The sequence below is a fragment of the Oncorhynchus masou genome, chromosome 4 (assembly GCF_036934945.1).
Source record: "Oncorhynchus masou masou isolate Uvic2021 chromosome 4, UVic_Omas_1.1, whole genome shotgun sequence".
NCBI lineage: Eukaryota > Metazoa > Chordata > Actinopteri > Salmoniformes > Salmonidae > Oncorhynchus > Oncorhynchus masou.
In genome coordinates this window covers 5513661-5537946 of record NC_088215.1, presented here as the reverse complement: position 1 = coordinate 5537946, position 24286 = coordinate 5513661, and the positions used below count along the sequence as shown (strand labels likewise).

General features: G+C 42.5%; 2 protein-coding genes across 3 annotated transcripts in view; one reads left to right on the top strand and one right to left on the bottom strand.

Annotated features, from left to right (window-relative positions):
* Positions 1 to 950: 950 nt before the first annotated feature.
* LOC135520485 (microtubule-associated proteins 1A/1B light chain 3C-like) lies at positions 951 to 1950 on the bottom strand. The gene is made up of 4 exons (XM_064946088.1): positions 1838 to 1950; positions 1701 to 1756; positions 1513 to 1619; positions 951 to 1269 (listed from the first exon to the last, which is right to left on the bottom strand). Exons 1-4 carry the CDS (start codon positions 1896 to 1898, stop codon positions 1101 to 1103), a joined length of 393 nt encoding a protein of 130 aa, XP_064802160.1. The 5' UTR covers positions 1899 to 1950; the 3' UTR covers positions 951 to 1100.
* An 802-nt stretch (positions 1951 to 2752) lies between these two features.
* LOC135522055 (striatin-like) overlaps positions 2753 to 24286 on the top strand; it is an 87247-nt gene continuing 65713 nt past the window's right edge. For both annotated transcript variants that reach the window (XM_064947979.1, XM_064947971.1), the window contains exon 1: positions 2753 to 3133. In XM_064947979.1, coding sequence (XP_064804051.1) covers positions 2915 to 3133 — 219 coding nt within the window. In that variant the 5' untranslated portion in view covers positions 2753 to 2914. The remainder of the gene's footprint in view (positions 3134 to 24286) is intronic.

Sequence of the window (24286 nt, the reverse complement as noted above, 5' to 3'; positions counted from 1 at the left end):
CAAATAGGCTAATTTACACTACCAAAACTTCTAGAAGTTGGAATGGTTCTTGCTTCTATACATTTTGCAGCCTCTAAACTAAAGAGCCTTCAAGTACTTCAGCCTTACAAGATCCAAAATATCCAAATTCAAACCATTATGTGCAGTCATAGATTTTATGGTTGAACAATACTGCCACCTTCAGGAGGATTGTTCCTATTCAGGAGTACCAATCAGCCCTTGGTTCAAATACTTTGTATAGCCTGCATGGACTGCCAGATAGGAGACGGTTGTGGGGCTATTATATTGGTTCATTAAGCCAAGCACACGTCAAGTAGTATTTAACAGAGGTCTGATCCCCAATATGGCACAAATGGACCCATATTGGATTGAATAGTTATGCATTGACACATGCAGCCCAATTCTGATATTTTGACCAATCATATGTACAAGAACCTAGAGTATAGGAGTCGATTGAGGAATTGGGCAACAGGTCCTTCCTTGATAACTGATGCCTCAGAGTTCCTATTGAAGACAATGTCCAAGTCCACACATTTTGGGGAAATTAAATGAAGGGGCACGAGTGACAAATAAGTGCAATATGCTGAAATTGCTGCACCATGTTTGCTAAAGTGCTAAGTTGTCAAACTGAAAATTGGGCTCAAATATCGAATCATTGTACCACTGGGCAATCACTTTTCAATAATTAAATATTTCTCAGCTGCTTTAAGCTGGCATACAAACAAAAAGTTGAGAAACCCTCTGAAATAACGCACAGAACAGATCTCGTGAAACATGTTTTAAAAAATCGTAGAATGACAGACCTACACCTCCCATTTCTATGCTAATTTGTTTTTTTTAGCCCAAAAAGTTACATATTGCCGCAATCTAGCCAAAGTGAAGTAATACAGAGCATGGTCCTCAAAAGTTTGAAACATTTATTACCTTAAAAACAATATACAAAAACATTGAGTAATATTAAATATCCATATATTGCATTTTATATCTATACACGAAGTTCAGTTATTGGGCCTGCCAAAAGCCGAGGCCTCACATTATCCAATCCTGCAATTTATGTCTTCTCAAACATTTCCAGCAATTGGTAATGACTCCTCGTGGACTTAAACACAATTACCAAACATTTCTTGAGAAGCATAGGTCATGTAGAGAAAGCCATCGTCATCTTTGTGGTCCTTGTAGACTTGCGCCATGGTAAGAGACATGCTGGCCAGGCCACTATTATTGATAAGCAGGTAGAACGCTTGACTCTGCATCAGAGACATACGATTTCTGAAACGAGAACGTGCAGAGTATTGACAAGACGTACTCAATTTAGAAATTCTTGCACAAAGTCAAGTAATTTAAAAGTAGTGACAGTCGCGCGCGGCACTCGAGGCTGATACATATCAGGTGATAACCAAGTTTGAAATTATGCACGAGTTCTCAAACAAACATTGAAGATATGATTTCAGTCATGGAAAGCCACGCTAAATAATCAACATTTCAGCTAAACGTTTCTCAAAGGAGACAAACCTTATAATGGTGACAAACTGAGTCATGGAAAGTTCTTGGGGGACCAGGAATTTCGTTTTATCAAGAGGCGGCAAGTACTTCTCCCGTTGATACCTTTCAATGATAACCTGTGTGGGTGGAAAGGTCACTTTTAGAAGGTGCAAATTCAATGGAACGTAGAATACGGTTTTAGAAATAAGCGAACTTACCGGAATTTTTGTTGGAAACTTTGTTCGGATCCCCGCGACCTCCTGTTTTCTCGTGGCTGTTTGGGATGGAAAACGTGGATGAGATTATAAAGCAACGCATAGTCTACCACATGCAAAGCAATACATTCAATAATCACCAAAGCTTTTTCTCTGCTTGAAGGACTTGGGCTGCTGTGGTTTCTCAAATGGAGCCATCATGTGGGCAAGTGGCTCCTCTCTTCAATTTCTGCTGTCTGATCTAGGCTATAAAAAATGTAACCATGTAGCTCAGCCAACAGAAATTAAATAGTGTGGTCGCAGTGACGTATCACCTCATTACCATGGGGTTGGGTCAGCACGCTTCATATGGCTAATGAATTGACCGTGCATAATGACTCGGCTGTGTGTAAAACCAATCCAAATGGTTAAAAGATCTAATAAATTACCTGATTGTGATGTTTCATGTAATTGATGTTTGAAAAGAAGACTGTTTGAATTACCAAACATTATATAGAGGTAATTTAGTCATTAAAATATCTTACACACAAATCATACATAGAGGCCTTATAATATTCTCACACTAAAGTAGGCCATACATCATGTGAGGGCAACATTTTGTTTAATGTATTTTCGTGGATTTCAAAGGACATGAAATTCAGTCGGGGTCGTGGATGATAGGCTTGGGTGTGTGTACAATGTAAACAACTGAATTAATGGCTCAATGGAATGAATAGATACATTAATGGAATGTGCTAGAATATATGAAATATGGCTACCACAGATACATTTCTGTAACATACATTATGACATTTTAAATTTAAGTTACAAAAAAATCTACTCCGTAGGCCAATTAAAGAAAATGACAGTAAAAAAAAAGAGAACAAGCGAATTTTAGGTTGAAAATGCAGCTATATCTTCTTTGAACTTCAAATTCCATCATACGTAGTGTACAACAGTTGTCAACAGCGCATTTATATCCGATTGGCTTATTCCAGTGTGAACCGTGTAAATCGACCAATGGGTAAAGAAAACACTGGATGTGGGTGGGAGCTGAGTATGAACGTCATCGATTGACAGCTGGCTGCTCCGACATGAATGTGCCTGCCCAGTAGAGAGAGCTGAAGGTAGCTATTTCCTTTCCATTTCATATCACAGGGGCGGTTAAAGGAAAACCCATCCGTCTGAGCACAGTCGTGCCAGCTTGTGCGAACTGAACCCACACACCTGGCCTGGGCATGGACGAACAGGCAGGGCCCGGCGTGTTCTTTAACAACAACAACAACTCGGGTTTGCCAGGCGCTGGCAAAGGACCGCAGCTGCCGGGCGACGTCGGTGGCGGAGAGGCGGCCAGGGCTCATTACAACATTCCGGGGATATTGCACTTTCTGCAACACGAATGGGCCCGCTTCGAGGTGGATAGAGCGCAATGGGAGGTGGAGCGAGCCGAATTGCAGGTAAACCACGTCAAAAATGCCCTGCTTATTTTTGGTTGTGGGTTTACGGTGTTGAGTCCGCCCTAGGAAAATTGAAATTTGTGTCAGGAAGCTTACTCGCGCGCTACGGTCTTTGTGGCGAGAACTGCTCGAGCTACGTTGCTACTGGAGTAGTCTTGGTCGGATGACGTTAGTCACTATAGCCAACCTCGGTCCTGGGAAACCCTGTGCTAAGTCGGTTGAATAATATAAAATGATTCTGATGAACAGTGAAGTTGATTAATGCACTCAATAGGCATGAGTCTTTATTGTGCCTTATGACTTCTCTTAAATGCCATGTCGTAAATATATCAGGTAAGGCTATTAGCATAATGTGATGTGCAGGCCTTGTTTGAGTTGTAGCTCGCAGTTTAAAATTAAATATACACGCAACAATTTCAAATAATTTACTGATTTACGGTTAATAAAAGGAAATCAGTCAATTGAAATAAATTCATTAGGCACTAATCTTTGGATTTCACTTGACTGGTAATACAGATATGCATCTGTTGGTCACATATACCTTAAAAACAAAAAGGTAGGGGCGTGGATCAGAAGCAGTCAGAATGTGGCATGACCACCATTTTCCTCATGCAGTGTGACATCTCCTTCGCATAGAGTTGATCAGGCTGTTGATTGGCGTGAACTGGAACATACGGTCGTCGATCCAGAGCATCCCACACATGCTCAATGGGTGACGTTTCTGGTGAGTGTGCAGGCCATAGAAGAACAGGGATATTTTATAGCTTCCAGGAATTGTGTACAGATCCTTCCGACATGGTCGTGCATTATCATGCTAAAACATGAGGTGATGGAGGCAGATAAATGGCATGACATTGGGCCTCAGGATCTTGTCACGGTATCTCTGTGCATTCCAATTGCCATTGATAAAATGCAGTTTGTCAGTAGCTTATGCCTGCCCATACCATAACCCCACCGCCACCATAGGACACTGCTCACAATGTTGACATCACCAAACCACTTGCCATCACGTGGTCTGCAGTTGTGAGGCCTGCCAAATTCTCTGAAATGACATTGGAGGAGGCTTATGGTAGAGAAATTAACATTCAATTATCTGGCAACAGCTCTGGTGGACATTTCTGCAGTCAGCATGTCAATTGCATGCTCCCTCAACTTGAGACATCTGTGGCATTGTGTTGTGACAACTGCACATTTTAGAGTGGCCTTTTATTGTCCCCAGCACAAGGTGCATCTGTTTAATGATCATGCTGTTTAATCAGCTTCTTGATATGCCACACCTGTCAGGTGGATGGATTATATTGGCAAATGAGAAATGCTCACTAACAGGAAGGTAAACAATTTTGTGCACATTTTGAGAGAACATTTCTGGGATCTTATATTTCAGTTCATGAAACATGGGACCAACACTTTTCGTGTTGCGTTTTATATTTTTGTTCAGTGCACCTCCGAACATTGCTAACCAAGGCTAGTGCCAAGCTAAGTGCTAGCCTACGCAGCCAATAGTGCGTGGGCGCTAGATCTGCACAATTGTCTAGGCTTGATGTGCATTCCCGTTAATACACTTGTGTCCACTGTAGACCAGCTCGTACATAAGGCATCCTCTATTCAGGCCATGAAGGCATAACTTTCCTATTTAGCTAGTTTAAATGTAACATCCAAAATTGTCTAAAAATGGTGGTGGTAAATTTTTCATAAAGAAAGTATACTTATTTTCCAGTTTTATTCTACCTTCTCGCCATTAAAGCTAGATGATTGTGCAGATCTAGCGCCAATGCACTATCGGCTGCCAAGGCTAGCTAATTGCGCTTTCCAGAAATGACTCGAGCTTTCTCTGCTGCTCTTATGCATTACATAATTTACAGCACCATTTTTTTTTGGCTTTTATGACAGTGCATTCATAAATTTCAATGGGCATTTTTTTTCAATTTTAAAGGGCAATGCTTCATCAGATTCTAAATTATGTGTAACTGCACGTGGCATTTGTGCTTTCATTTCTTTCCTATTGTGCCTTAATTAAGAAGAGCGAATAGGCCATAGATGTCTAAGTTGTATTATCGGTATTGCAGATACCCTCCTGATTCTGGAGTAGGTTTTTTAAAATTTTCCTTCCCATTTACTTCAAGTGCTTATCAGTAGTAGAGGGAGCTCATTGGCAAACGACAAATGTGTATCAGAACTGCTCCACTGGCATTGAGCAGAAACCAATTTCCTATCTTAATGCATTTGTTCTGCTACCATGCCATTATATAGTGTAGTAGCAACCCTGCATTCCATTAGTCTTAGCTGAGCAAATGTAAAAATCTAATAGACAGGATATACAGTGCCTTTGGAAGGTATTCACACCCCTTGACCTTTTCTGCATGTTGTTACAGCCTGAATTTAAAGTGGAATTTTGTTTTCAGACATTTTTACAAAAATGTCTTTCTTTTTTTCTCCTTTTTTTTTTACCCCTTTTCCCCCCCAATTTCGTGGTATCCAATTGTTGTAGTGGCTACTATCTTGTCTCATCGCTACAACTCCCGTACGGGCTCAGGAGAGACGAAGGTTGAAAGTCATGCGTCCTCCGATACACAACCCAACCAGCCGCACTGCTTCTTAACACAGGGCACATCCAACCCGGAAGCCAGCCGCACCAGTGTGCCGGAGGAAACACCGTGTACCTGGCAACCTTGGTTAGCTCGCACTGCGCCCGTCCCGTCACAGGAGTCGCTGGTGCGCGATGAGACAAGGATATCCCTACCGACCAAGCCCTCCCTAACCTGGACAACGCTAGGCCAATTGTGCGTTGCCCCACGGACCTCCCGGTTGCGGCCGGTTATGACAGAGCCTGGGTGCGAACCCAGAGTCTCTGATAGCACAGCTGGCGCTGCAGTACAGCGCCCTTAACCACTGCACCACCCGGGAGTCCACAAAAATGTCATTAATAAAAAATGAAACGAGGAATTGTCTTGAGTCAATAAGTATTCAACCCCTTTGTTATGGCAAGCCTAAATGCGTTCAGGTCAAAAGAAATGTGCTTAACAAGTACCCTAATAAGTTTCATGGACTCACTCTGTGCAATAATATACTGACCAAAAATGTAAACGTAACATGCAACCTTTACAAAGATTTTGCTGAGTTACAGTTCAGACAAGGAAATCAGTCATTTGAAATAAATTCATAAGGCCCTAATCTATGGATTTCACTTGACTGGGTGGGCCTGGGAGGGAGTTTTTCCCCACAAAAGGGCTTTATTACAGACAGACTTCTCAGCACCAAATGCTCACTAACAGGAATGTAAACAAATGTGTGCACAACATTTGAGAGAAAAATGCTTTTAGTTCATATGGAATGTTTCTGGGATCTTTTATTTCCGCTCATGAAACATGGGACCAGCACTTTACATGTTTTTGTTCAGTGTAGTTCTTAACACTTATTTGAATGATTATCCAATCTCTGGTTTTACCCAACACATACTATTATCTGTAAGGTCCCTCAGTTGAGTAGTGAATTTCAAGCACAGATTCAACCACAAAGACCAGGGAGCTTTTCCAATGCCTTGCAAAGAAGGGCACCTATTGGTAGATCAGTAACAAAAAAGCAGACACTGAATATCTCTTTCAGCATGGTGAAGATATACATTTGGATGGTGTCTCAATACACCCAGTCACTACAAAGATACAGGTGTACTTCCAGTTGCTGGAACCACTTAGGGATTTCACCATGAGGCCAATGGAGACTTAAAAACAGTTACAGAGTTTAATGGCTGTGATAGGAGAAAACTGAGAATGGATCAACAACATTGTAGTTACTGCACAATACTAACCTAAATGACAAAGTGAAAAGAAGGAAGTCGGTACAGAATAAAAAAATATTCCAAAATATGTGTCCTTTTTGCAATAAAGCACTAAAGTAATACTGCAACAAATGTGGTAAAGAAACACTTTTTATTCCTGAATACAAAGCTGAGTACCACTCGGTCATATTTTCAAGCATGGTGTTGGCTGCATCATGTTATGGATATACTCATCTGAAGGACTAGGGTGTTTATTTGGATAAAAAGAAACCCAATAGAGCTAAGCACAAAATGCTAGAGGAAAACCTTGTTCAGACTGCTTTCCTACAGACACTGGGTGACAAATTCACCTAACAGCAGGATAATAACCTAAAATACAAGGCCAAATCTACACTGGAGTTGGTTACAAAGATGATATTGAATGTTATTGAGTGGCCGAGTTACAGTTTTGATTTAAATCAGGTTGTAAATCTATGGCAAGTCTTGGTCAACAACCATTGACAGAGCAAGAGTTGACAAAATAATAATTGGCAAATATTGTAAAATCCAGGTGTGCAAAGCTCATAGACCCAAAAAGACTCACCACTGTAATCGCTGCCAAAAGTGATTCTATCATGTATTGACACGGGGGGGGTTGAATACTTATCTAATCAAGATATGTTAGTGTTCTATTTTTTTATTGGTATTTAAAGAATTTAAAAAAAATGTTCTCTCTCATTGACAGAGTATTTTGTGTAGACTGTAAATGTTTTATTTTTTTTATATTAAAATAAGACAATGAAATTAGTCCCAATTTGTAACACAACTAAATATGGAAAGAGTTAAGGGGTGTGACAAGTGTTTTGCTTCTAGAAACTACTGGATAAGTATTTTAATTGGACAGAGCAGATGGAGATGTTTCTGAACCTTCGTTAGGGCCCTACTCAACAAGCTGACCTGGAAGTGCCTGCGTTAAAACGTGGGCGGGGAATGCCCACCACAGAGCGCTCAACATTGACTGCACTGAGAGCTTTTAAAAAATGTTTTTCTAATGTTAGTTAGTCGCAAGTATGTGGACACCGGTGGTCACCCAACTCGCTGTTTCCATGTCCTTGTGCTGGAGTGTTGTGACACACCATCATTGTCGTATTATTCTGTAAGTAAATCCTAGACACAATATATATAGTATAATATGTTACGTTTGGTTTATATTATTTCATTGATGTGAATCACCCATTTCGTATGACACTACATGACCGAAAGTTCTACAAGCAGGTGTTTACATACACATCTCATTCCAAAATTATGGGCATTACTATGGAGTTAATCCCCCGCCCCCGCTCCTATAACAGCCGCTCTTCTGGGAAGGCTTTCCACTAGATGTTGGAACATTGCTGCGAGGACTTGCTTCCATTCAGCCACGAGCGTTAGTGAGGTCGGGCACTGGTGTTAGGAGATTAGGCCTGACTCACAGTAGGAGTTCCAATTCATTCCGAAGGTGTTCGATGGGGTTGAGGTCAGGGCTCTGTGCAGGCTAGTCAAATTATTCCACACCAATCTAGACAACCCAATTCTGTATGGACCTCACGTTGTGCATGGCGGCATTGTCATGTTGAAACAGGAAAGGCTGTTCCCCAAACTGTTGCCACAAAGTTGGAAGTACAGAACAGACGAGAATGTCATTGTATGCTGTATCATTAAGATTTCCCTTCACTAAAACTAAGACGCCTAGCCCGAACCATGAAAAACACCCCCAGACCATTATTCCTCCTCCACCAAACTTTACAGTTGGCACTATTCATTGGGGCAGGTAGCATTCTCCTGGCGTCTGCCAAAACCAGACTCGTCGTCAGTGTGCCAGATGGTGAAGCGTGATTCATCACTCCAGAGAACACGTTTCCACTGCTCCAGAGTCCAATGGTGGCGAGCTTTACACCACTCCAGCCAACGCTTGACATTGTGCATGGTGATCTCAGGCTTGTGTGCGGCTGCTCGGTCATGGAAACAAAAAGTTATTGTGCTGACGTTGCTTCCAGAGGCAGTTTGGAACTCCGTAGTGAGTGTTGTAACCTAGAACAGACCATTTTTACGCGCTTCAGCAATCGGTGGTCCCGTTCCGTGAGCTTGTGTGGCCTACCACTTCGGCTGAGCCGATGTTGCTCCTAGATGTTTCCACTTCACAATAACAGCATTTACAGTTGACCAAGCAGGGCAGAAATTTGACAAAATTACTTATTGGAAAGGTGCCATCCTATGACGGTGCCATTTTGAAAGTTACTGAGCTCTTCAGTAAGGCCATTCTACTGCTAATGTTTGTCTGTGGAGATTGCATGGCGGTGTGCTTGATTTTTATATACCTGTCAGCAACAGGTGTTGCTGAAATAGCCAAAGCCACTAATTTGAAGGGGTGTCCACATACTTTTTCTTGACATATCTATATCACACACACACACACAAGTATGTATATACACACAAAAGTATGTGAATCCTTTGGAATTACATAGATTTCTGCATAAATTGGTCATCAAATTTGATCTGATCTTCATCTCAGTCACAACAATAGAAAAACATAGTGTGCTTAAACTAATAACTCACAAATTATTGTATTTTTATTTTCTGTATTGAGTACATCATTTAAACATTCACAATGTAGGTTGGAAAAAGTGTGTGAACCCCTAGGCTAATGACTTCGCCAAAAGCTAATTGGAGTCAGCTAACCTAGAGTCCAATCAATGAGACGAGAATGGAGATGTTGGTTAGAGCTGCCTTGCCCTATAAAAAAACACTCACAAAATTAGTTTGCTATTCACAATAAGCATTGCCTGATGTGAACCATGCCTTGAACAAAAGAGATCTCAGAAGACATAAGATTAGGAATAGTTTACTTGCATAAAGCTGGAAAGGGTTACGAAAGTATCTCTAAAAGCTTTGATGTTCATCAGTCCATGGTAAATCAAATCAAATGTATTTATATAGCCCTTCTTACATCAGCTGATATATCAAAGTGCTGTACAGAAACTCAGCCTAAAACCCCAAACAGCAAGCAATGCAGGTGTAGAAGAACCGTGGCAAGGAAAAATTCCCTAGAAAGGTCCAAACCTAGAGAGGAACCAGGCTATGAGGGGTGGCCAGTCCTCTTATGGCTGTGCCGGGTGGAGATTATAACAGGGCATGGCCAAGATGTTCAAATGTTCATAAATGACCAGCATGGTCAAATAATAATAATCACATTAGTTGTCGGGTGCAACAAGTCAGCACCTCAGGAGTAAATGTCAGTTGGCTTTTTATAACCATTGAGAGTATCTCTACCGCTCCTGCTGTCTCTATAGAGAGTTGAAAACAGCAGGTCTGGGACAGGTAGCACGTCCGGTGAACAGGTCAGGGTTCCATAGCCGCAGGCAGAACAGTTGAAACTGGAGCAGCAGCACAGCCAGGTGGACTGGGGACAGCAAGGAGTCATCATGCCAGGTAGTCCTGAGGCATGGTCCTAGGGCTCAGGTCCTCCGAAAGAGAGAATTAGAGAGAGCATACTTAAATTCACACAGGACACCGGATAAGACAGGATAAATACTCCATATATAACAGACTGACCCTAGCCCCTCGACACAAAAATACTGCAGCATTAATACTGGAGGCTGAGACAGGAGGGGTCAGGAGACACTGTGGCCACATCCGATGATACCCCCGGACAGGGCCAAACGGGCAGGATAGGGATATCTTCAACCATCAACTTACCATCTTGAGACAAGGCTGAGTATAGCCCACGAAAGAAGCCACTGCGGTCCAAAAAAAAACATTGCTTGCACGTCTGAAGTTTTGCCAATGTGCACCTGGATGTTTTGCAGGAGAATGTAAGGCTATATGTCTGCCAATTGAAGCTCAACAGAAGTTGGGTGATGCAACAGGACAACAACTCAAAACACTGAAGTAAATCAACAACAGAATGGCTTCAACAGAAGAAAATACACCTTCTGGAGTTGCCAAGTCTGAGTCCTGACCTCAACCCGATTTGAGATGTGGCATGACCTCGAGCAGTTCACACCAGATATCCCAAGAATATTGCTGAACTGAAACAGTTCCGCAACTACAGAAAACATTTTGAGTTTATTGCTGCAAAGGAGGATCAACCAGTTATTACATCCAAGGGTTCACATACTTTTCCCATCCTGCACTGTGACTGTTTACACAGTGTGTGTTCAATAAAGACATGAACATGTATAATTGTTTGTGTGTTATTAGTTTAAGCAGACTGTGTTTGTCTATTGTTGTAAGCTAGCTGGAGTAAGATACTTTTAGGACCAATTTATGCAGAAATCCTGGTATTTCCTAATGGTTCTTATATTTTTTTCTTGCAACTGTGTGTGTTTCTCTGTCCTGGGCCCTATTCGAAATGGTTGCCTTTGTGACCTTTGCTGTCGGAGTTGGACAATAATATCCGACGATCACCGAAAGGCACTGGCCTAGCGTTTTGACCCCAAAGTACTGCTGTTGCACAACACTGGGAATCCATGACATCACATTGAGTGTGTGTGTGTATGAGTGGGTTAAAGAATCACTATGAGCTTTTCTCTGCCTCTGCTCCTCCTTTGCCCCAGAGGATGTCTGGCATCATGACCACTTTTCCTTCCCTATTCCCCACACTATAAAGACGTTGCAGAGAAGGTGCAGAAGGAAACAACCAATGGGAGAAAGAACCGATCAATGCTCACCAGCTCCTGTTGTGAGATGACTGGGTTTTTTCTCTTTATTTATTTTTTCTTCTTCTACATAACCCACACTTAATGTAAGTGCTGGGTCTCTGAGGACGACAATACATTGGCCTGTTCAGCCTATTTCTTTGACTTTGAGTGCACTAAGCAGCCCCCCCCCAATCTGAGATGCCTCAGCATTTGGTATTCAACTCCCTCAGATATAGTCCTTTTCCTCATTCAGAGACGTTTGTTGTCGAGTGGGAGGCCCAGAGGCTGCCTGCGTTGTTGGGATCTTTCGGATCTCACAGCTTGTTGTCTTCCGCATATTCTTCTACGACCCATAACAACCAGTTTGAGTTTGTTTTTAAGTGACTCATGCCACAGAGCTGACACTGCGAATGTCGTGGCTCCCTGCCCCATTGTTAAAACGGAGCCCTGTGTTTTTCACAGGAGCAAGCTCCCGACTGCCCAGGCTGAATCTCAGGCAGCTACTACCCAGTGCTGGTGAGGTGTGGGAGGAGAGGGGGTGCCATGCAGTCAGGCATTTCAAACACACAAATTCGTGAAATGCTGCCTCCCCAGCATTTTTTTTGTGTACGTACTCCACCACACTGACTAGTATACTAGTCGACGTGTTACGTCTTTTCTGGGTCATCACATTTTGTCATTTCCCCACAAGTGTTTATTCCAATGACTCCCTTCGACCGCCCTGGTACAGTATGTCCATTGAGAATGTGTGAGAAAGTCCTCTCTGAAGGAGAGTGTGCGTCTCCAATGGCACTCATTCACTATTTAGTGCACTACTTTTTACCAGATACCTATGGGTGCTGGTTAAAAGAATTGCACTTTAAAGGGAATAGGGTGCCATCTGGGATGTAGCCAGAGAGTGTTTCTCTCAGGCAGTTTACAGTAGCCCAGCACCTCCAGCCTATGAGTAATGATGTCTGGTATTCTAACGAGAGGCCCACCTGCTAGCACTATGAACACCATCGGTGTGTTTTACAGGTGTTTATATTGGAAGGGTCTGTCTGGCACCGTGAACAACTGCAGTATTCATACTTGTTTTGCTGTGTTATATCTTTGCATTTTATTCCATAATGCATTGGCCTTCAGATGATTTCAAGATTGCACTTCATGAGTTGTTTCACAACATGAATAATTTTTTACTTCAGAATCACTTTATTTTTGTTTTTGAACATTCAGTTTTATATACTGTACACAGTGCCAAAGCCAATGCTGGACCTCACTCAGTGCAGATCGAGCCATTTATTCAAAATGGTAAGAGGTCACAGGCCAATAGTTTGCAGAGTTGGTTCATGCCACCTTTTCTATCTCAATTATAATTCTGCATAATGTACCGTTCTTTTTCATAATAAGACCATCTACTTCATGATTTGCAGACCACCGTGCTTTCAGTGTGTTTGCTGTCATATCATGCCACTTAACTTTGCATAATTTATGTAAATAGTGATGGGCTATGGGGGGGAATAAGGCCTGCAGGCTACTATTAAAGTATCACTGCTTTGGCGTGTAATTCCAATGACCCTTTATCTTTTAAGTATTATTTTTCAGACTTTCATCTCACTAACAAAATGATTTCGTCAAGAGACCGCTGTGCAATAGCCGTTGCTGTGTGTAGACATAGTATGCCTAGGATTATGCATAACTGACTGCATGTCAAAGTAAAATCGGGACCTTGCTGTCATAGCGCACACTTCAAATTCCAGAATGCTGGTTTTACAGCTTTCCATCCATTATCCCATGTAATGAGGTAGTATATTATAAGACCAGACTACTATCTTTCTGCTGTCTGAGGTATGTTTATTTGCTCAGACTTTGCACATTTACCACCATGTTATGATGACATGACACTGTGTACTCGCCATACGTTCAGGAGATCAATTGACACCCAGGCAGCAATTTGTCCACTCTGGGGAAAAGGTGTGGAGTCCATCAGACTGGGACTGGTGCATCTATAAGCAGTCTCTTGACCTCTGGATCGGTGGCGGAGGGGGTGAATTGAGACAGAGAGTGCCCCAGAGGCTGACGGCCTACTCCAGTGGAACTCATCTAGCAGCTCCAGAAATACTTTTGGCCCCGCCACAACATGTCAGATGTAAATATATCTCATAAACCAATTAGAATTTGGAAATATATTCTCCTGCAATTTGTGTAGTAAAAGTGTGACAGTACAAAGGGTACCTCACCTCAAAGCATGAGAGAATAGAAATAATCCAAATTAGCTAGGTTTCCATCCAATTGGTGACAGAATTTCATGTGAATATGATCTGCATCAAACAAATATGCGCATATTCCCACCAGAGGTGTTTTTCCATCAAACTGACTTGTTGCGGATATGTAGTGCACATAAAAAGCTTTTATTTGCTTAAGTTTTCATGTACCGACTATTTATTTTTTCTGCCGATGGTTTTGTTACAAAAACAAATTTGATAAATAGCAAACTTGCCCAAGCTGGTTTTGATGCATGCTCTCTTGACCAGTGGTTACCAAGCTGTACTTCATGTGGTCTGCAAATGTAGTTTTTTTTTCTTCTTAGAAACATAATAACAGTTGGGAATATTAATGTTATTAAAATCAATTTTACATTACTTTTCACAATGCCAATTGTTTATTAATAAGCCTTTTAATTTGTTACATTCACTGCTATAATTGACAAATCTTGATCGGCAAGATATTTTGTTTTAAAATGTGATTGCGAATGGTGGTCCTCGAGCTTTGAACAATGATTTGGTGGTCCCTGGAACGGTAAAAGGTTGGGAAGCACTGCTCTAGACAACAGTTCGCTGGTAAAATGGACAAGGTATGTTGTATGATGAGACATGGATAAGATATTTATTTTATAGTAGTCAGCCAAGCACCGATCATCGTGTCATCAGCCAACAAATAATACCCTGGATATCTTTGAAATGTGCATTAATCGTCACCATGCACTGAACCACCATATGAAGTTCATTACAATGATCCAAAATAAAATAATACTTAATAATAACATCTTATATTTTTCAATCTCTTTTTCCATTTTTTAAATTAAATATACCTTCCAGCAACCCGCCTCACCCAATGTGATACGGATCTGCAATTTTTTTGACCTTATAGAATTTCCATTGTTAGCCACTGCTAGCGGCCTTTACCTTTAGCTCAGACACCATCCGCTTTTAGCCTGGATAATACCCGCCAGTCTGCACAGCACGATATCAACCCTGAGCACATAGGACTGCTTTTCTCCACGACCTCACCAGATTCCTGTTGTAAGCTCTGGACCATTTCCCCAAATCATCGCAGCTAAATAGCTGCTACCGAGTGGCCCAACCCCGAAGCTAGTCTTGAGCCCTTCTCCCGGTCTGCTCAGTGGACCCTATGATCACTCAGCTACACAACTGATGCCTCCTGGACTCTTCACTAACACGAATAGAAGCCACTACATCACCGGATTCCTGCCGTAAGCTCTGATCATCGCAGCTACCGAGTGGCTAACGCCCTTGACCCGACGCTAGCACTAGTTAGCCTCGAGCCAGGCGCATCTACCGGCTAGCAAATGAAATTACTCCAGCTACAATACCTCTTTTGCCAATTGGCCTGGGCCCTTTGTCGAAACGGAGCCCCGCCGATCCATCACGACTGGTCTGTCGATGTAATTCCGTCCGATGTGCCCTCAACCGGCCTTTGTCGGACGTCGGTGAAGACGCTGCCTGCTAACTTTATGAATCGCGATAGTAATGACTACCTAAACGGTTTCCCTGTTTCATCTATAGCTGTTCACTGGACCCTATGATCACCTGGCTACATAGCTGATGCCTGCTGTACTTCATTAATTGCGGTACTCCATTTTTTATTTGTTTATTTCGGCCCCAGCCTCCAACTCAGTCCCTGTGTGTAGTTAACTGACCCTCTCTGCCCATTCATCGCCATTTTACCTGTTGTTGTCATCTTAGCTAATTAGCTGTTGTTGTCTTAGCGAGCTCTCCCAATCAACACCTGTGATTGATTTATGCCTCGCTTTATGTCTCTCTGTCAATATGCCTGTATACTATTTAGGGTAGATATCATTGTTTTATTTTACTGCAGAGCCCCTAACCCCACTCAACATGCCTCAGATATCTCTTTTGTCCCACCTCCCACACATGCGGTGAGCTTACCTAGCATAACTAGTGTCCCCAGAGATGCAACGTCACTCAATGCCTTGGTTTACCTCCACTGTACCAGCACCCTACCATACCTGTCTGTACAGTATGCCTTGAATCTATCCTAACACGCTCAGAAATCTGCTCCTTTTATTCTCTGCCCCCAACGCACTAGACGGCCAGTTTTGGTAGCCTTAAGCCATACACAAATCCTATTTGCCCAAGCCTCCCCAGCTTCTCCTTCACCCAAATCCAGATAGCAGATGTTCTGAAAGAGCTGAAAAACCTGGACTCGTACAAATCAGCCAGGCTAGACAATCTGGACCCTCTCTTCCTAAAATGATCTGCCGCCATTGTTGCAATCCCTATTAACTAGTCTGTTCAACCTCTTTCGTATCGTCCGAGATTCCTAAAGATTGGAAAGCTGCCCCGGTCAGCCCCCTCTTCAAAGGGGGTGACACTCAATACCCAAACTGTTATAGACCTATATCCATCCTGCCCTGCCTTTCTAAAGTCTTCGAAAGCCAAGTTAACAAACAGATCATTGACCATTTTTAATCCCACTGTACCTTCTCCGCTGTGTAATCCAGTTTCCGAGCTGGTCATTGGTGCACCTCAGCCACGCTCAAGGTACTAAACAATATCATAACTGTCATTGATACAAGCCAGTACTGTGCAGCCGTCTTCATCAACCTGGCCAAGGCTTTCGAATCTGTCAATCATCGTATTCTTCTCGGCACAGTCAACAGCCTTGGTTTCTCAAATGACTGGCTCGTCTGGTTCACCAACTACTTCGCAGACAGAGTTCAGTGTGTCAAATCGGAGGGCCTGTTGTACGGACCTCTGGCAGGTAACTTGGTCACGGAAATCAGAAAAGCAATCAAATTAAATCATTTGCCTTTGAGCTTCGGAAGTTTTCACTCACGAGACTCCCAGTTAGCTAGCCAATGTTCCTTTTTTCCAAAAATATTATTTTTGTAGGCGAAATAGCTCCGTTTGTTCTTCACGTTTGGCTGAGAAATCGCCCGGAAATTGCAGTCACGAAAATGCCAAAAAATATTCCAAATTAGCTCCATAATATCGACAGAAACATGGCAAACTTTGTTTATAATCAATCCTCAAGGTGTTTTTCAAATATCTATTCGATAATATATCAACCAGGACTGATGGCTTCTTAGTAGGATAGAGAGAAACAATGGCCGCATTTGTCCTTTACGCACCAAACACTCTGAGAGCTTCAGCTGACCACTGACGCAATGTTGACATTCAGGCTCATTTTTCTAAATAAAAGCCTAAAGCTATGTATTGTGGAACTAGACACATTAGGGAAGCCATAAAAAAAGTAATCTGGTTGATAACCCATTCACTGCTCAATAGGGACGCATAGGAACGCAGAGCCTTCTGAATAAGAGTCCCTTCCTGTTTGGAATTTTCTCAGGCTTTTGCCTGCAACATCAGTTCTGTTATACTCACAGACAATATTTTTACAGTTTTGGAAACTTTAAAGTGTTTTCTATCCCAAGCTTTAAATTATATTCATATTCTATTATCTAGTCCTGACAAAATATCCCATTTACAACGGGAACGTTATTTTTCCAAAATGAAAATACTGCCCCCTAGGAACAAAAGGTTAAATGCCAGTAAAACAAAATGCATACTCTTCAACTGATCGCTGCCTGCCCGACTAGCAACATTACTCTGGACGGTTCTGACTTAGAATATGTGGATTACAAATACCTAGGTGTCTGGTTAGACGGTAAACTCTCCTTCCAGACTCATATTAAGCGCCTCCAATCCAAAATTCAATTTAGTATCGGCTTCCTGTTTTGCAACAAAGCCTCCTTCACTCACGCTGCCAAACATACCCTCGTAAAATTGACTATCCTACCGATCCTAGACTTCGGCAACGTCAATTTTCAAAATAACCTCCAACACTCTACTCAGCAAACTGGATGCAGTCTATCACAGTGTCATCCGTTTTGCCACCAAAGCCCCATATACCACCCACCACTGCGACCTGTATGCTCTCGTCGGCTGGTCCTTGCTACATATTCGTCGCCAGACCCACTGGCTCCAGGTGATCTATGTCTTTGCTAGGTAAAGCTCTGCCTTACCTCAGCTCACTGGTCACCATAACAACACCCACCCGTAGCACGCGCTCCAGCAGGTATATCTCACTGGTCATCCCCAAAGCCAACACCTCCTTTGGCTGCCTTTCCATCCAGTTCTCTGCTGCCAATGACTGGAACGAGTTGCAGAAATCGCTGAAGTTGGAGACTCATATCTCCCTCACTAACTTTAAGCATCAGCTATCAGAGGAGATTGCCGATCGCTGCAGCTCTACACAGCCCATCTGTAAATAGCCCATCCAATTTCCTACCACCATATTGTTTTTATTTACTTTTTTTGTTGCTCTTTTGCACACCAGTATTTCTACTTGCACATCTATCACTCCAGTGTTATTTTGTAATTACTTTGCTACTCTTGGCCTATTTATTGCCTTACCTCCTTACTCCATTTGCACAATGTCAATAGAGGGTAGCATATTTCAAACCTGCAGGCGCTACACAAAATGCTGAAATAAAATATAAAACATGCATTACCTTTTACCAGCTTCTTTTGTTGGCACTCCAGTGATGTTTATGGGACATACAATTCGTCCATTTTAAAAATTAATTCTGTCCATATTGTCCATTTATAAAGCGCGTTGGACCCAGAAAAAAAACAGCTTACAAAAACACAACGTCACTACAAAACATTTCAAAAGTTGCCTATAAACTTTGTCAAAATATTTCAAACTACTTTTGTAATACAACTTTAGCTAATTTAAAACGTTAATAATCGATCAAATTGTAGACGGGGCAATCTGTATTCAATACAGCAAGTAAACAAACCATGCTCCTTTTTACGTCTTGCGCAACTCTCAATAGTGTAACGTTGTTCCAGGATGTGTTTCTTCTTCGTTGCACAAATGAATAACCTCAACCAAATTCCAGACTGGTGACATCCAGTGGAAGTGTTAGGAACTGAAAAATGGTTCCTATCAAATATCCCGTGGCAAAGACAACTGAGGGAGCAGTCAGAGGCAAAAAAATAACAATTCTGAACAGTTAGTCCTTGGGGTTTTGCCTGCTACATAAGTTCTGTTATACTCACAGACATTATTCAAACAGTTTTAGAAACTTCAGTGTTTTCTACCCACATCTACTAATAATATGCATATCTTATATTCCTGGCATGAGTAGCAGGAAGTTGAAATTGGGCACGCTTTTTGTCCAAAAGTGAAAATGCTGCCCCCTATACCTTAAGGTTAAATAAAGGTGAAATAATATAAAATCAATAAATCCTATTCAGTCTGTGCATAGGAACTTTACCTCTACCTACATGTACATTTTACCTCGACTAACCTGTGCCACCTAACATTGACTCTGTACCCTACCCCCTCTGTATATAGCCTCGCTACTATTATTTATTGTTGCTCTTTTAATTATTTATTTTTCTATTTTCCTCTCTTTATATTAAAAAAAACGTTCTTAACACTTACCCAATACTGCAGTTAAGAAAAGTAAGGGCATGTAAGTAAGCATTTCACTGTAAGGGGGAACAATTCCTGTTGTATTCGGCGCATGTGACATACGATTTGATCTGCCTTATTCATGCTTTTCCACGTCATGGTGGGAGGACAACACAACCTATGCTCTCGTGGCGCCAAGTTCACCTCAACATGTTTATTATATCAATATTCGCTTCCAACTCAATTGTAGAATCTATTTCACCGGCCAGAAAAGTATCATGTGACATGGGAGAACTTGAAGATTGAAAACCAGGCGGGCTGCAGCGTTCTGGAGTAAATTTATGTGTCAGGTAATTCATCCAAATTAATATGGTTGGATGGAAACCTGGTTAACGTCTAACATTTATTGGTGGATAGGATAGGTTTGTAGCGTGCACAGGAGGCTTTCTGAGATGAGTTTCAGTTTGTCTTTGAATGTTTCTTTTTCTTTTTTTTTACCAGTAAACCTTTTGTTTAAAAAAATGTAAATCCCTCTTGCTCTTCTTGGAGAGTGCTGGTGGCTATTGTTTTTAACTCTTTCTTTGAAGATATGCCCACACCAAAAAGGCTCTCTTACAGAAGTAATTAAGTAATGATGCGTCACTCCCATGCTTCTGCATCGGCAACACAGGCCAAAGCAAAGCCCAGGTTTATACCTCTTCCCTTTGACCTCATTCAGAGGCTCCCTTGTTAGGAATGGAATGCACACCTGCTTGTTTTGCCATGTAATGCAAACTACGGATCCAAATGCACCACACCCTGGTTCACGCCTAAGCACCATAAAGCACTCGACCATTGTTGTCAACAACAGGAGGTGCCTGGCAGACATAACGCCCTGGAGATTGGCACTGAGGCATCCACCATCTTACAATGTGTTCCGGGTCAGTGCAAAATTGATTGTGCCTCCAAAATGTTCACCTTTTTGTGCTGTGAAATGACAACTCGGGGAACCATGAGTGTGTAAGAGTGACTTTGGGTTTGTGCACCAGCAGATGCGAGTCCTGGCATCCTGTGCGGTGTAAACCTAATGTAGGCCTAATGAATATTTACAGATGCAGTATTTATCTTACTGTAAACACTGTACTCCTTTTTATATTTATCACATAGGAATTACAGGTCACCAGTCCAACTGATTTACCGTGTAAGTATAGTAATGTTTCTGTCCCACAGTTTTTGACCACTACAATCAGTTGATTCTTATAACCTGGATCATGTGATGATGACACATTAGTGATGGATGCGATTGGACTGGTGACCTGATATCAAGTTTCAGTTAGTACTGACTGATTGCTCAGTAGCAGTGTTGGACAAAATCATGCATACAGGTCCTGGGTGTTTCTGGGGGGCTTGCTGTTGCTTTAAGAAAGGGCCTTGGGAATAATGGGGTGTGTTTACCATATAAAAACTCAGAGGAAAACCCTACCACCACTGCAGTCCATTGCAAGGACAACTTACACGGTAGAAGAAAAGGATGTGGATGCAAGAGAGCGACTAAAAGAAACTTCACTTCACATGGAGTCGTCAGTTCTTACTAGTCGGACACTGTTAACTTCTTCTTTCTGGCTCTTGTGACGTTATCCATGGGTTACAACTCATGGCAGTTGTCATCTGGTCCTCAAGCATGTGGACCAGATGATGACAGGCTGAGAGCGAGGCGTAGAGGGTGACGAGGGAGGAGGGTGAGATGTCGGCAGGCTCTCACCACAGAGCGAGATGGAAGAGATGGCCCTGTGGCGTTCTCTAGAGAAACTACTTCCTTCTTGCTCCCTTCTTCGTGCCCCTCAGGGGAAACCAAAAACCAGACGAGAATATGAATCCTGTAATTCACATTTTGAAGTAAGCAAGAGGAATAAAAACAAATACCCGTGGCTTTCTTAGTCTCCAAAAATAGCCCCCGGTTGGTCCTTCTCCTTTGGAATTGTTTTGATCGATTTTGTTTGTCTTTTAAAGTGTCTACTGGTTTTATAAAGAAAAGATTTACAGAATTTCATAATTTCTAGAGACTGTTATGAAATGTAAAATGGATGTGTGTGTATTGAATTAACCATACTCTTAACAAAAAAGGAAACATTTGTTTAAGTAATCACACAGGCGTATGCATGCTCTGTTCTCCATGTCGGTTGCCAGATTAAAAGGAATCTGAGCAGACAACCTGTTTGTGCCTCAGAGAGACCACATACTCTTGTGGTCCTCACTCTCCACACACTGTGTGTGTGTGTGTGTGTGTGTGTGTGTGTGTGTGTGTGTGTGTGTGCGCTGCCATCAATTCAGACAGAGCCAGGGGACTGCTCCAGCCATTTCGGTATTAAGGTTCAGCACTGGAGAGAGACCCTGCTGATGTCAATCTCGCCAGTATGTTTTTACTAAAGTGTTGAACACCAGTATCCAGGATACCGCATTGGCAAAACCCGTTGGCCTGCTGTTAGCTGTCATGTTGTTTCTTGTTTCGTATTGGGAAAGTCTGTGCTCTCAATAACTTTTCTAGCAGGCTACCTATAAAGGGATTTTCACACTACTGAGCTAAACTGCACTGTGCTAACCTGGTTACGTATCCAGCATAGCTGCTGTAACCGTGCTTAAAAAGACAATGTGAAAATAAAATATCCAAGCCAGCACAGTTTGCTTCGGATCATCACGATAGTTATAGTTCATAAACTAGCAGCTACAGCCGGGAAGAACTATTGGATATTAGAGCGGCGGTAACTCACCAGAACTTCCAGGATTATGTCTTCCCTGGAGCGGATCCTTTGTTTGATCTCCCCAGAGCAATTTAACTTATTCTAGAGGCTGACCCAAAAAAACGCCGGCGGAGGAGATGTACTCGGGGCGGTATTCTGGTCCGACTTAGGAAGCGTGCACACCACCCACTGCTCCTGAGTATTTTACTCGCTAATGTCCAATCTCTAGATAATAAAGTTGATGAGCTCAAGGTGAGAGTTGCTTTTCAGAGAGACACCAGGGATTGTAACATACTCTGCTTCATGGAACCATGGTTCTCTTCGAGATATACTGTTGGGTTTTCAGTATATCGTGCCGACAAGAACAAACATCTCTCCGGGAAGCAGAAGGGTGGAGGTATATGTTTTATGATTAACGACTTATGGTGTAACTGATAACATACAGGAACTGAAGTCCTTCTGTTAACCCGACCTAGAAAGTCTGCTTTTGATTGTGAGATCAATCTCCCGAAGTGATCATTTTCGTCAGTAATAGCCACAGCAGTCTATAGCCCCCCCCCCCGATACCACGACGGCCCTCAAATAACTTCACTGGACTTTATGCAAACTGCATAATTAATGCGAATCACATTAACAAATCAATCAAATTTAATTAAAAGGCTCCTGGAATTCTATCAGCATATTGATTGTGGACTCGCGCTGCTAAAACTCTTGTCCATTGTTATACTACCTTCCAAAATGCATATAAGGCCCTCTCTTGCCCTCTATTCGGCAAATCAGACCTCACCTCACATAGGTATTCCTCTTGTCCAGATGGGTTAGGGCAGTGTGGTTGAGATTGTGTCATCTGTGAACCTATTTGGGCGGTAAGCAAATTGGAGTGGGTCTAGGGTGTCAGGTAGGGTGGAGGTGATATGGTTCTTGACTCTCAAAGCACTTCATGATGACGGAAGTGAGTGCTACGGGGCGGTAGTCGTTTAGCTCAGTTACCTTAGCTTTCTTGGGAACAGGGACAATGGTGGCCCTCTTGAAGCATGTGGGAACAGCAGACTGGGATAGGGATTGATTGAATATGTCCGTAAACACACCAGCCAGCTGCTCTGAGGACGCGGCTGGAGATGCCGTCTGGGCCTGCAGCCTTGCGAGGGTTAACGCGTTTAAATGTTTTACTCACGTTGGCTGCAGTGAAGGAGAGTCCGCAGGTTTTGGTTGCGGTCCGTGTCAGTGGCACTGTATTGTCCTCAAAGCGGGCAAAAAAGTTATTTAGTCTGCCTGGGAGCAAGACATCATGGTCCGTGATGGGGCTGGTTTTCTTTTTGTAATCCGTGATTGACTGTAGACCCTGTCAAAACCTCTTGTGTCTGAACCGTTGAATTGTGACTCTACTTTGTCTCTATACTGATTGCCTTGCGGAGGGAAAAGTTGTACTGTTTGTATTCGGTCATGTTTCCGGTCACCTTGCCCTGGTTAAAAGCAGTGGTTTGCGCTTTCAGTTTCACGCGAATGCTGCCATCAATCCACGGTTTCTGGTTCGGGAATGTTTTAATCGTTGCTATGGGAATGACATGACATCGTAAATGCACTTTCTAATGAACTCGCTCACCGACTCAGCATATTCGTCAATGTTGTTGTTAGAAGCAATGCGGAACATATCCCAGTCCACGTGATGGAAGCAGTCTTGAAGCGTGGAATCAGATTGGTCGGACCAGCGTTGAACAGACCTGAGCGCGGGAGCTTCTTGTTTTAGTTTCTGTCTGTAGGCAGGGCGCAGCAAAATGGAGCCTTCTATGCATCGCGAAAGTTAGAATAGCAATGATCCAAGGTTTTACCAGCCCTGGTTGCGCAATCGATATGCTGATACAATTTAGGGAGTCTTGTTTTCAGATTAGCCTTGTTAAAATCCCCAGCTACAATGAATGCAGCCTCAGGATATGTGGTTTCCAGTTTGCAAAGAGACATTTCATTCAGGGCCATCGATGTGTCCGCTTGGGGGGGGAATATATACCGCTGTGATTATAATCGAAGAGAATTCCCTTGGTAGATAATGCCAATGTTAGATATTTCTGCACTGTCAGAGCTAGAAGCACAATTATTTTGCTGCACCCGCAATAAGATCTGCAGAAACACATGTATGTGACCAATACATTTGATTTGAAATGACACATGACTACATTAGTCGGCCACTGCAGACCAACTGATCTACAGGTCACACGGAGTAGTCATTTGGGATGCCAGGTGATTTGTAGATCAGTCAGTCTGCAGTTGCCAAATGCACTTTAACTACCCCCTTTAATCGTGCACTGTTAAGAGTGTGACTCCGTAAGGATCCTTGGCT